The following is a 13,229-nucleotide window of genomic DNA, read 5'->3' on the forward strand; positions in this document are numbered from 1 at the left end:
ATGTCTTTTGGCCCACAGCATGTGAAGATTGATGTTTTATAGCATGCACTCATTTATGTGATATTTTATTGTGTATATGTGATTAAATGGTATGTAATTACATACAAGGCTATAATAATTTCTAAATAACTTGCATACTCCAATCCAAAATCTGAATTATAGCAACATTATTTAATTTTAGCCCTAAAATATGAGCTCACAACTTTAAATGTCAATGATTTGTTGCTCCAGGTGGATTTGAAAACAACTCAGAAGAAGCAAAACAAATCCATATCATATTGTCTGGATTCTAGTCTGGATAATTTTGTTGTGTGTGCACAAAGAGTTCAACCAACTAAAAGTTTAGGCTGGGGTGAGGCAGACATAGAAAAACAAAAGTAAGCAAATGAAGAAAAGGCTGTGGTTTATTTCAAAAATACTTCTTGCTGTCCATTAATTGTTGTTATATTGTTCAGTCTGAGTATAAAATAGCTTGCACTTGAATGCATCATCAATCTAATTCAGTAGCATCATATGACTAACAGGGGCTGGTTCAAGTACTTTTATTATCTAAAGTAGGCTGAACTTATAATATTTCTGTAAGCTTAGAGTGCAAAACTTTTACTTTTATTGCAAGTTTTCACATTTTTACATGCAAACACTGCCCTGTCGTATGACTGTTATTGGACCTACAGTTTGTGACATTTTGTGACCTTCCTGTGACATTCTTTGGAAAATTTATTTTGGGATTTTTAGGATGTTTCTCCCACAATGTTGAGCCTTTCGGTTTGCTGAGCTATGAAAGGTATTTGTGGATTAAAAAAAAGTCTCCAGCGCGCCTCTCTTCCCTCTTTCTGCATTCCTAAGATACCTTTCCCTCATTTCTTGGGGAAAAAGCGTTTTGAGCAGCAATATCATTGACAACTAGTCGTGTAACTTCATACTACACGATGCGATTATTCCAGGATTATTGCGTTTGCGCGTCACAGCAACGCACAGCAGTGGTGCGAGTAAAGAACCAAACGGGTGCGGGAACAAATGAAAGCGATTACGTTCGTAGCAAGTGCGTCCACTTTTATTCCCACCAGAAGCATTATTTATAACCGTCTGACTCAGTGCTTCCTTAAAATGCGGCCGATCCAGGAAGGATTAGGGCAAAAACGACTGGTCCTGCACTGAACTGAAACTGGCGCTGAGGTGGAAACGCACCGCAGTTTGATTTGTGAAACTTTCCTGTATATATTTTCTCCACATTTAAAAGTGACAACAGAGAAACAAGTGGAGTCTGTGGAGCAGAGCATGTGGCTGGAGGCGGGGGGGGTTTCTTGACATGAGAAAGTTTGGGAACCCGCCAGTCCTGTTTCATAGCGTGAATGAAATTTCACATTCGTGTAAAGAAGGCGGATACTTTTTCCAACGTCTGTTTTCCGCCACACAGTTTTCATTTACAAGTTGAGCATTTCAGAAAACAGCAACGAATTTGTTCTGTGACTCTCAAATTAAACACAAAAAACCTAACCCGAGTGAAACCCCGAAACGATGTCACAACTTCATGTTTTGCTGCGCTTACCTCCTTCAAGCGCCACTTTGGTATCTTCCAGTGTAACGTCCACACACGGAGGGGAAAAATTAATTAATTAAAACAAAATATATATTCCCAGAGAGATACAAGTAGAAAAACCGAGCGGTTCCTGTAAGAGGAGAGACAATAGTAGCAGAGCTGTCGGGACAAACTTGGTTGTAAACGAGGAAGAAGGGGAGGAGGGGGAGGGAGGAGGAGGAGGGAGCAGGAATGCCTGGAATGATGGAATTAAGTTCCTAGCAGGTGGTGAAAGTGAAGCGCACTGATTGGCGGAGCTGTGAAGCAGTGATATCAGCATACATTATGATAATGGCGCATTGCATCACATCCTCTGAAGGTTAGTCTGCTGTCACCGTGCAGGGACTCTGAGCTCAGCGTGGGACCGAGGAGATCTCCGTCCTTTAACAGCAGCAGTGAAGTGCCTTTCAGCAAAGCAGTTTACCTTCACCTGAGCAGCAGGCAGAGCTGGAACAAGGACTTAGACCTTTACTGGCACAGTGAAGGAGCAGTGTCTAATGCGAAAATACACTGAGTCATTGTTGCCTACTGCTAATATTGTGAGCAGGATTTTACTGTTGTATCTGTTCAAGCTGGTAAAAGTATGACCTACTTTACATAGTGGATTAATCTATAGAATATGGTGTGATATGTATTTACAAATAAATAATTATAGAGATAATTAAAAGGGCATAAGTCACTTAACAAAAGCATCTGGATAAATCCATAAACAAATAAGATTTTTTTAATTTTCCCTTTTTTTGCCCTTCCCTCTTACTTCAGTTTTCACCTGAGAAGCTTACAGGAAAAATATATCTTTGGTGAAACTGCAAACAGTCATCACATGACGAAGGGCCCAAACAAGACACTAAGTTTTTGTAAGTGTTTACCACTGTAGGAATGTAACTAATAACATTTTCTCAATTACTGTGCATAAGTACAATTTAGAGGTACTTGTACTTTTGTATTTCCATTTAAAGCCACTTTGCACATCAACTCCACTGCATTTCAAAAGTTTCAGGCAGATTGGAGCATGTTCAAAAGAATTAGACACCACTTCCTTTTTCATGGCGAAGGATCAGTATTTTGAGGGGCCGCCATGGCCACACCTTTTGGCTTCTGTGCAACATTTTGATGACTTTTCATCAAGAAGGTCTGCTGCATATACTGGCCAAATTTCAGGTCTCTCAGACTTACCCACTAGGAGGAGTTCATCACACATTTTTCATTAAAAAAATTTTCATTTTCATTCATGTTAATGCATGATGGCCGACTTTCTGTTGGGTTGTGATTGACTGTGTGTGGCTGTGATTGACTTTTTCATGTGTCCTGATGTGCTGCATATGCCCACCAAATATTATTGCTGCAGATGAAACGTTGTGGCAGTTGGCCTAATGACCACTTTTTCAATTTTGCAGGGGGCGCTATGGAGCCATTATGGCACACACATGCACAACTCTCATAAAATATTACATTTTTCGGCAGTCCTGATGTGCATGCCAAATTTCATTAGTTTTGGGGTATGTCAAGGCCTCCGAAAATGCAGACCGCGGTGCTTGGACCCTAATAAGTCAATGTAAAATGATCTCACGGGCCGGATATGGCCCGTGAGCCTTGAGTTTGACACGTGTGTTTTAGATGATTCATGTGTCCTTAAGTATGACTCACGATGCAGTGAATAAAGTAGTGACAGTATCAGGTATTTACTGGAACTGGTCTTTTTACTGGGACTGCACTGCCAACTACTATGATAGATCAAAGGACCTCAATGAAATCTGATGCTTTTTTTTGCCTTACAGATGTTCTAATGGGTGTTTTGATTATAAATTAGAAGATTTATCTTTTTATTTTGAAATGGACATCCATTAATGACAATGTAGACTCTACATGCATGTCAAAATCCCAACAGTAAAAATGTCCTGTCATACATTTTAATAAAAACATCGACTCTTCTCAAGTAAAATCACTATACTAAGAGCAATGTATTGTATATTTCTAATATACATTTCACTTAACTGTGTCACAGTGATGCTTACTCCTCATTACTTCCCTTCAGTGTGCAGTAATACACCATAATTTGCCAGCTAATAAACATAAAAATAAAATAAAAAAAACTAAAGTACTCTGACTACAGAACAATGGAAACAGATGAAAGAAGAGAACTACATCTGGGAATAAATTATTTTGGACTTTTTTGGAGAACTATTTACAAAATAATTTAAAACAAAATCATGCCACTGAAGCCAAAGTAATTGATGGTGTGTTAATAAAAGTTTATTTAACCCATTTTTTAGCGCTGAATTAAACAGCCAGTCAGTGGATCTTCTCATCAAAGAACGGCAGAATGATCAGCTCATATTAACAAGGTGAACCAAAATGAGCTGAAGTGAAATAACACTGAAAAAACAGGAAGAGGAGGACAATAAAAGTTTAGAGATCTTTGGCAGGGTGAGTAGAGGAATAAGAAATGTTTGTATTTGAGCGTAACTCCACACAGAAATACTATTCTCCATTTCATGCGTCTCAGTGGCCCACCATTCATCACTGAGCAGCAACATTCACAGAGAAATATGCACATATGTAGCACTCACATGACTCAAAAGATGGCATCCTAACACATGAAACCAAATTCACTTCTTCATTAAACGTGAGTCCATTCAACAGTTCCTCATGAGTCATCATTCAGAAAGGCCCAGATCTGTAGTAACAGTAAATGTCAGCCGGTATTCAGTCCAACTCAGGAAATGTCACCTTTTATTCTATGACTTTTATTAATTTAGTGAGAAAGGGCAGCTGCAGACATGGTTCTAGGCTATTCACACACAGTCCTACACCTGGTAATTGGCAGCATTCACAGACACTGTGGAGTTATATAACCAGAGGTTAGAGAGCGATAGCTCTGGCCAGTTTGACGAGGCAAGGGGAAAAAAAATCAAAGGATGGACATTGTTGGATTGTCGGACAGACAGGTTCCTGGTAAACGAAGAGGATCAGGACATCTGTGAGACAGACGGCTTCCTCCTCCAGCCCTTCCACATCTTCATCATTTTTTTAGAGCTGTACGACACTGTCTTCCACAAACCTGAGAGGGACAGGGACGCAAAGAGTTAACAATATGAACAACCACATTACAAAAAACCCTTTTACTGAAAGAGTCACTAATACACAGTGGAAGGTTTAAAAACTAATTTCCCATCAAAGTAAGTGCCGAAAGGCCATAATAAAAGACACAGTCGGACATTTTGGGAAATCAGCTTAGTCACGTTCTTGCTGGGAGATGAGAGAAAAGATACTGTAGCACTCGACTATCTGCTTAATTATTCCTTTCAAACTAAACTTTTTGTACTGATTGAACACACAATATATTATATGTTCATTCGTGAGCATCTGAGGTGCTATAGACAGACTTTGTTATCACTGGAAAGAGTTGGGTTCACCATTTCCCCATTTCCCAGCTTTAGGCTTAGTTAAACTAAGGTGCCTTCTAAAAGTTAGCTTTAAGTCAGCATACAATCAGTGGTGTGGTAATAATCTTCTCACCCAACTTAAAAGTGGATAATGGCATTTCCCAAAGTGTTATACTATTCCTTTATGGAACCTGAAGCGCTCAATCAACCCATATATATGAATGAGTTCTTACCAGCTGTAGCAATGCCCTTAATACTCTGGGTTATACTGGAGGATTTCACAATAGATGAGATACCTGAGGAGTAACAAAAACATGGTCAAACCTTCAGTTATAACACACAAACATTATCTCACCACTGGCTAGAGCCCGCACAACCGAGCATCAAGGGCATTTTACTGTGGACAATGAAACTTGGCAAGACCGAGACTTTGTTATTATTTCAGAGAAAACTGAAGTAATAATGAACCTTGAAAACATTAGGTGCCCCCCCCCCCCCATCATCATCCATCTCTCCTTCCCCCCACTTCTGTGTTTATGCAAATGTTTATTTGCATCAAAAACAACAGCTCCTACAGTAGATTCTCTTCTCTTCTCTTCGTCATCTTTCCCTCCGCACCTTGTTGCACAACTGCTCCACAGTCGGGGTCCTGAGCCACCTGCAGCAGAATCTCCTCCACGTCCCGGTTTTTCCCCGGAGGGTCGACCAGTTTTGTGATCCTCTGCTGAAGAGTCCGAGGTAACGCCATCAGCTGGGTGAACTGGCCTTCTGGGCTTTTGTCAACCTGCAGGAACACAAACACGAATAAATGAACTGAGATGCATCCAGACAACTGAATAACGGTCCCACTGACAGCTCATATAGTCAGACACAAATGTAGACCAATAAGCATTGATTGGTCTTCAGAATGAATTGTACAAAGATAGTAGCACTGTAACACTATTTTTGTCAGATTAGCATGTGCTTGTGTTGACCCTTCTAATCTAACACACAACCCAGAATTTCAAATATTTAAATAAATTATGTGGAATATTTTAAACACAGCAGGAATTTGCACAATTTAAAAAAAAAATCTCAACAAGAACTTTGAACTTTTTGAACCCAGATTAAATGTAAATCTACTCTTACCTGTAGACATATTTATTAAAAGTGGCCAATATTAATTCCATGTAGGGGCTGTTTCTGATGTCCTCTTATCAGACAAAACCTAAATGTCAAACTGGATTCAAATGTTGGTCCTTTGGATGCTACATTTCCAGTACAACTACAGTACTATAATATCCAAACAACTATCATATTGTAATATCTCAAACATTGACACTGTGTCTGATTGCAGTACATCTGACAACAATAAATTGTGCAATACTCATTTCTAAAATTTTCTCAGTAAAATCCATTTAAATCTTTCTTTTTTAATAACTTTCTTTTATAGCTAAGAAAAAAAGTCTATTTGTCTGTGCTCTCTGCTGGGCAAACTGTAGTACCTCAAACAGACATGTGACACAGTTTTTGTGTTTTTGAAATGCATCAGCCAATGTATCAGCTTATCCTCAGCTGCCTACTGTACTGAGGAACAAAGCACTGATGCGAGTATATCTCACTATCCTTAAATGTCTTTTACGCTTCAGTTTAAAAATAATAGCATATTTAATGTTTATATTCTGGACATTTTTGATTGAAATGTGTTTTCTGTTTTGACTGCAATACATATAACTTCTGCATGCACACATGGGCAACACGATCAACATTCCTGCCAATGGCTTCACCGTGGCATTGAGCTCCAGGTGGCAGTAACACACCAAGAAATGCAGAAATGTGCCAACGTAACCAGAAGACTGCCAGAAAGTAAACACAGCTCATGCATTCTTGACTTGTGTGTCTAAATGTACTTGTATTTCTCTGAAGCCAAGCACGATTCCCCGAGGCACTGCTCATGTGAGTGTTGCAAACGCATGCACAAAAGGATACAAGGTGTTCTGTTCTTACCTGCACCTGCTGTTCACCTACTAAACATGTTATTCCACCGCAATGTGAAGAATGAGGTGATGAGTAATCCCTTACTATACCGGAGGGTGCGGACAGCGGTTAAATAATACACCGGGGAAAAATGGAGAAGAACGTGTCTTCTTGTCATTCCATTTGTAAACACACATCGTCTCATTGGCATTTGACTCAAATAGACCCTGATATCTTTTAATTACACAGTAACTCCATCCATCATCCATTAGCTACAGCCGCTTCATCCTAGCCTGGAGTCTGTGCTCACTGAATACAGAACTTAAATGAACAATTTTGAAAGTGCTGCGATACTCCAGGAAGCAGAAGATTATTTTAAATAGAACAGAAAAAAAACAGAAATTTAAGCTTCATTTTTCCCCTTGTTTCTTTAAAAAAAAAAAAATCTGAACTCAACAAAGACATCTCTTTCGTCAGCCACTGTGGTAGCTAACCTCACAAACCCTGCCAGTTATCTAGGAGTCACTGACCGCTAGTTAAGCTTCATCTGACTGGCCAAACGATGCAAAAGCATGATTCACGGGCTCCATCTGATAGATCGAATGTTTGCATGTTGAGTGTGAAAGCATGGCACGTGTAAACAAATGATTTTACTCACTGATCGCATTTTAGGCGGTCTTTTGAGATGGGTGTATGGTACGTTAATATCGTATTAACAATGACATATATTCATCAGAGCTAGCGGGGTACACGCTGTACTGTCACTCTCATTATAATTATATGGATATCTGTTATTATTTTCTGTTGTTTATTTAGTTTTGCATTGATATTTTAAGCCCATGCAGCACTTCTATCAACTGTAGTCACTTTCAGTTTGCTATACAAATAAATTTTGACTTAAGACACAGTGTGCTAGTCCAGACGGTATAGAAAGTAACAGGGCCAAGTTCAATCAGACAAAGCTACGTCACTTTTTTAACAGATTGAAAATCTATGTACCTGTTTGACAGTAAAGCCAAAAAAGGACTATTTAGGTCAAGACAACAGAGCCTCTGTTTATGCAGCAATATGAACCACAAACTCTCTTTCTGGGAAATGAAGCTCGTTTCTTGACATTTTTTTTACATTCTTTTGCAATTTACGTCTTACACATTTTAATGTAACAAGGGTCTCAGGGCAAAAAAGGCAAAACTGTAGAGACAGCACACAGCACTGAAGTCTAAGTGTTACTCTAATATCAAGTGAGATAAAAAGTATTTGTGTGTTCTGTGCATGCCTTTTGTTGTCTCTTTACCATGTCATACCTCAAGTTTGCCTTGCTGAGGTTTGTAGACCACTTGAGGACAGTCCCGCAGGATGTTACTGTACAGAATCCTGAAGTGCTGAATGTTGTCCTGGACGATGTTGGCCACCTTGGATTTATCCTCTCCAATCACCATCCTGAAATCCCCTTCAGAGGAGCAGACAAAACGCATACATAAACTCCAAAAGTAAAAAAAAAAAAAACGAAGTCCACAAAATCCTTTCCAAGCCAAATGTAGTTTCTATGCTCTTATATTAACTTCATGTTTTCTTGCACTTTGCAGTCCCAAAGCAAATTGATCGGCTATTAAACCCTTTTCCATGTTCAGTTTCTTGTCCTAAATTCCCAGAAGTGTTCAAATATTCACTATGTTGCTCATCAGTGTATTATCTGACAACATTACTCTTGTTATCAGCATTTAAACATTTATAAAGTCAACAACAGAAAACTGTTATTTGTCTCTTTCTATTTCACTGAATTACTTTCGAAAAAAATAAACTAACTTCTGTCAGTCCTGCCATCCACTGCAATTCAGGGAGTAGGCCATAAAGTATTCAAAGTCACTGAACCACGTAAGATAAAGTGTTACTACAAAAATATCTAAATTTCCAATGCTATGTTTGCAATTCATACAGCTGTTATGAATGCATTAACCGTGTAAACATTAATGCGTGTAACTTTCCGGTTTGTACAGATTCACAATCTTCTTACCAGCATAAGAAAGACCAGCTATCTGCAGGAAAAGATCTTCTTCAGTGAAGCTCTCTGGCAGCATGAGGAAAGAAGCCGTCACAGCACTCTTCAGATTGGCGACCAGGGCGGCACGGAGCTTCCCATTCTCACCCTGCACCAGCATTTTCACCTGGAATGCATGCAGGAAAAATGTCTGAGTGCTCTGACAATAGTTAGTCCAATAAAGAACTGCAGAATAAAATAAACGTTTTCTTCAGTTGTGTTTGTCTGGCAGCTTCTGCTACAGTCTGATCAGGATACTGACTGGTTTGTGAAGGCGTCCAGCAACATACATGGTCTTCCAGTGCGTCAGGTCGTCAATCAGAGACTCTGTGCTGATCACACCGTATTTGATTATCTGAGAAAAGGAGAAGAAATGTGCAGTTAATAATTAAGCCATGAAAAGCCCTTAAAACAAGTGGAAATATCAAATTGCTGGCAGTACCTCTGAAAAATCAATAAGCTTGGATACAGAAATTAACAAACAGAGTGAGTGATTTGTACAGCTGATGATAGCTAAAGACACTGATTCTTCATACTTAGTGTAAGTCAAAACATCAATCCAGGACAAAAAATATATCGAACACACAAGTGGGTGGCTTGCTGTGAAAACCTCGAACACAAATGAGAAATTTTAAGTCATATAAGAAGATTTGAGTGCAAACATTTATCTTTTGTTATTTGTGAGTTAAAAGTATTTGTATTACTGAGTGGGCTGGTATGCACCTTTAGAGAAAAAAGAAAAACCGTTCCAGACATATTCAGACTAATGAGAATCTAGTGATTTACCCTGCCATCCACAGGCACCAGTGTGTTGTAGTAAACAGAAGCCCCGTGTTCATTCTGTATGGAGCTGATCATCGTGGGACCCAGCAGCTTCAGGATAGAGTAGTGTTTGCGATTCTGCAGCAGGTTCATGGTGTGCCACGTCACTGGGTCGTCCACCGCAAACACAAAGTCCAGCATGTTTTTCTACATGAGATAAAAGCAACACAAAACATCATATTTTAGACAATAAATTTGGACACAACTTCGAATTCTAACATCCAGTGATTGAGGAAATATTCAATATTGTTAATTATAATAGCCATAATGGGATTATGTGATTACAGTGTAGCGTAGTGGGTATCCCTAACATGCAAAAAGGAGTCGGGTGCCAAACAAGGGGATTAAGGAAATCCCCCACCTATCACTGCTTCAAATCCAAACACTGTGACATACTTTCATACACAAATTAGAATCATAAGTTCAAAGAAAAAAAACACCCCACACCAATCAGTACATTATAAATACAGATATAAATTAACCACGTAAGAGAAAGCCCTCAGATAATTGTGGTTCTACAAATGATAAATGAGACTGGCATGAAAGGAATGTGTTCAGGTGAGGTAAACAGTCTGCAGTCCTGTAGAATGAGTTCAGTTCAGAGAGCTGTGGGCGTGTTCATGTGAGCAGCATGGGTGTGTTTGAGAAGGGCTAGGGAGGGTAGAAAAACACTAGCAAATCTCTGTTGAAAGGAATTAAGAGTAATTCCTCTATTATTTTTGGTCAAATAAATAGTTTGTAATACAAAATATACTACAAAGAGTTATTGAATGAGCAGTTGTTACACACGTGTAAAGAGAAGCTGCTGGTGTCACTGTCCACAGTCAAGTGTGTTTTAGATCACCATGGGCTGAGAGCCTGCCATGCAAGGAGGAAGCTCTTCCTCCAGAAGCAGCACCTCAAGGCCCAACTAAATTACATGCACCTAGAAATGTCCTTGCTGTCAGATGAAACAAAAATGGAATTGTTTGGCCTCAATGACAGAAATATGTTACGAGGACAGAATTTGACTCTTAACCCCAGGAACACCAAACCTACCATTACGCATGGTGGTAGCAGTAATATGCTCTGAAGCTGTCTTGGTGCTTTGTTTGGTGCTTTAAGTTAACGGAATAATGAAGGAACAGCCTCCACATTCTTCATGAAAAGCTAAACCCATCAGCCAGAAGGTTTAATCTTGGATGCAGCTGAGTGTTCTGCCAAGACAATGACCCCAAACACACATCAAAAGTATAGAAAGTAGCATAGAACTGTCTATGATAGGTCTCTGTGAAAAAGCCAACAAATCTAGTTGAACTGCGCTAAATTTGTCAAGAGAAGTTACAGCCAGAAGTTTGTGGCTGGCACTACAGAAAGCACCTAATGGAGGTGAAAATGGCAAAAGGACATTCAGCCAAATACTAGAACTGTTATGTATATTTTGACTCAAAAGTTTTTGTCATTTTTCCAGAAGACCTATAATAAATTTATGATAAAACTAAATGAATGATTGTTTTGTGCGACAGAGACATGTTTAATGATTCCATCATAGAACAGATATGAGTCATTAGGTTAAAAAAGACTTCTACTGCATACCGAGCCTGTACAAGTGTTTCTAAACTTTGGTTCATGACTGTATATCTGACAAAAATGTTCAGATTGACACAGCAAGATCAATTTCAAATAGTTGCATTAGTATAGTGATGTTGATTTCAAGCTCACTGTACACACCTTTGAGACTAACTACTCTGCATACTTTTCACTGTTTGTGTCTGAATCTAAAAACATAAAAATCTATACAACGCTAGGCACAGCAAAAATAAAAACATGATATAAAGTACAGGAAAGACAACAGGTTAAATGTTCCTAAATGGAAAATAAGCCATCACTCTAACCAGCAGAACTGCTTCGGTGTTAATGACTTCTCTGTAACTATGTAAGTTGTACATTTGACGTGCAGTTCATGTTTAAGGTCGCGAAAGTTTAACGACTGGGACTGGGACAGGGACAGGTGTGTCTTACCTCCATTTGACCTTGGCTGGTCCCATGCTGTTTAAATACGCCAGATCCGTAGGCAAAAGCTAAACTGATGTCCTGCGGAAACTGTGACAGTATCCTCCTGTAAAGCACGCCGGTGTTGTGCAAAGCTGGAAGAGTCATTTTAAACTAGCTACGATACTATCCAGCAACAACACAAGCCGGTTAGCGACAGAATAACCAACTACATAAGCCGTAAAACAAACTATCGGCCGTATAAAGTAAAAGATACATTTCAGAGGGAGGGTTTCACTACCATTGAGGACGAATACGACCACTGTACAGGACTAAAATGACTTGTTTTATCGTAAAACCCCGTCCATCAGGTCAGTTTGGGTCGGCTGTGTGGTTTACAGTCGACTACAAAATGCGTCACAGATTGCGCCGCGGCCTGTTGGCTGACGGGAAATGAAGTCTCGGATGGCTGGTAAGAATCGGAAACCCTTAAACTGCAGTCAAACATACTAAATATGAATTTGGGGGCACATTTAACGTAATATTTAAACATATACACATTCCTGTCGTTTAATACTTGGAAAATAGTTAGGGGAATTCTGAACTGCTCCGAATTTAGCCAGCAGAGGGCGGTTTTCCATCAAGTTTAGCTAGGAGCAATGATGTCATGCTAATTTAGATTTATTAATCTGTGCAACAGCGGCACCAAGTATCTGCTCAGCAGCCTTAATGCAGCGTGGAAGCTGTATTAAAGGGGAAACAAAAAGTTCACGAGGGCCACACGGTCCTTTGAATTAATTTAAAAGTAGTATTTGTGAACTTAGCTGCCAATTTCTTAGGTACACCTAGCTAAAACTAATGACGCCCAATACCACAGTTCTCTTAAAAATCTGCAACATGGAGATTCTCATGTTCAACTTTTGTTGGTACTGCTTTGAAGAGGTGTCTCTGGTATTGTGCGTTCATACAAATGAAGTAGACAGAAACACCTGTCAATATATATCTCCTTAATTTGAACCCTTATGAGGGTTTTATTGCAGGACTCTGACTAGACTGCATAAATCCTTGTGTCTTCTGATGTAATGTTTTTATCTAGAAGAAGTAAAGCTCTGTCATGTAAGACCTGAATAGACTTGGTAAATATCAGGACTCATCATCTAGCTAGTTTTTGGCTACCTTCAAGTTTGAGTGGTATTTAAATGTAATATTACATGACATGTCTTGTAAAAATTAAAAAAAAAAAATCAAAATCAGGGAATGCAGTCATACTGACAGGACGGTAATGAGTGCTTCTAGCAACTTCCATGCTACCAAATTTGGCATCGGAGTGAAATGGAGCAGAACTTCAATCATATATGTGAGCAAGTCAAAGCACATATTGTGATTTAATCTTTAACGTGGGGCTGCATTTACTAGGTTTTGACAATCTTTTCAACTAAAGACCTGCAAGTTCATCTGCAGCAGTAGGAGACAAAAT

The 13,229-nt window shown here is 39.2% G+C and overlaps 2 protein-coding genes across 2 annotated transcripts in view; both read right to left on the reverse strand.

Moving 5' to 3' along the window:
• The window catches only part of vgll4b (vestigial-like family member 4b), a 43,295-nt gene extending 41,493 nt beyond the window's left edge, over positions 1–1,802 (reverse strand). The window contains exon 1 of the mRNA XM_022207556.2: positions 1,550–1,802. The gene's annotated coding sequence lies outside the window, so the exon portion shown is untranslated. The remainder of the gene's footprint in view (positions 1–1,549) is intronic.
• Positions 1,803–3,810: 2,008 nt separating this feature from the next.
• On the reverse strand, positions 3,811–12,177 carry tamm41 (TAM41 mitochondrial translocator assembly and maintenance homolog). The gene is made up of 8 exons (XM_022207557.2): positions 11,783–12,177; positions 9,746–9,928; positions 9,222–9,314; positions 8,936–9,086; positions 8,226–8,371; positions 5,584–5,749; positions 5,199–5,261; positions 3,811–4,640 (listed from the first exon to the last, which is right to left on the reverse strand). Exons 1-8 carry the CDS (start codon positions 11,918–11,920, stop codon positions 4,549–4,551), a joined length of 1,032 nt encoding a protein of 343 aa, XP_022063249.1. The 5' UTR covers positions 11,921–12,177; the 3' UTR covers positions 3,811–4,548.
• Between the last annotated feature and the right edge of the window lie 1,052 nt (positions 12,178–13,229).

This window comes from Acanthochromis polyacanthus, chromosome 5 (genome assembly GCF_021347895.1).
Source record: "Acanthochromis polyacanthus isolate Apoly-LR-REF ecotype Palm Island chromosome 5, KAUST_Apoly_ChrSc, whole genome shotgun sequence".
Taxonomy (NCBI): Eukaryota; Metazoa; Chordata; class Actinopteri; family Pomacentridae; genus Acanthochromis; species Acanthochromis polyacanthus.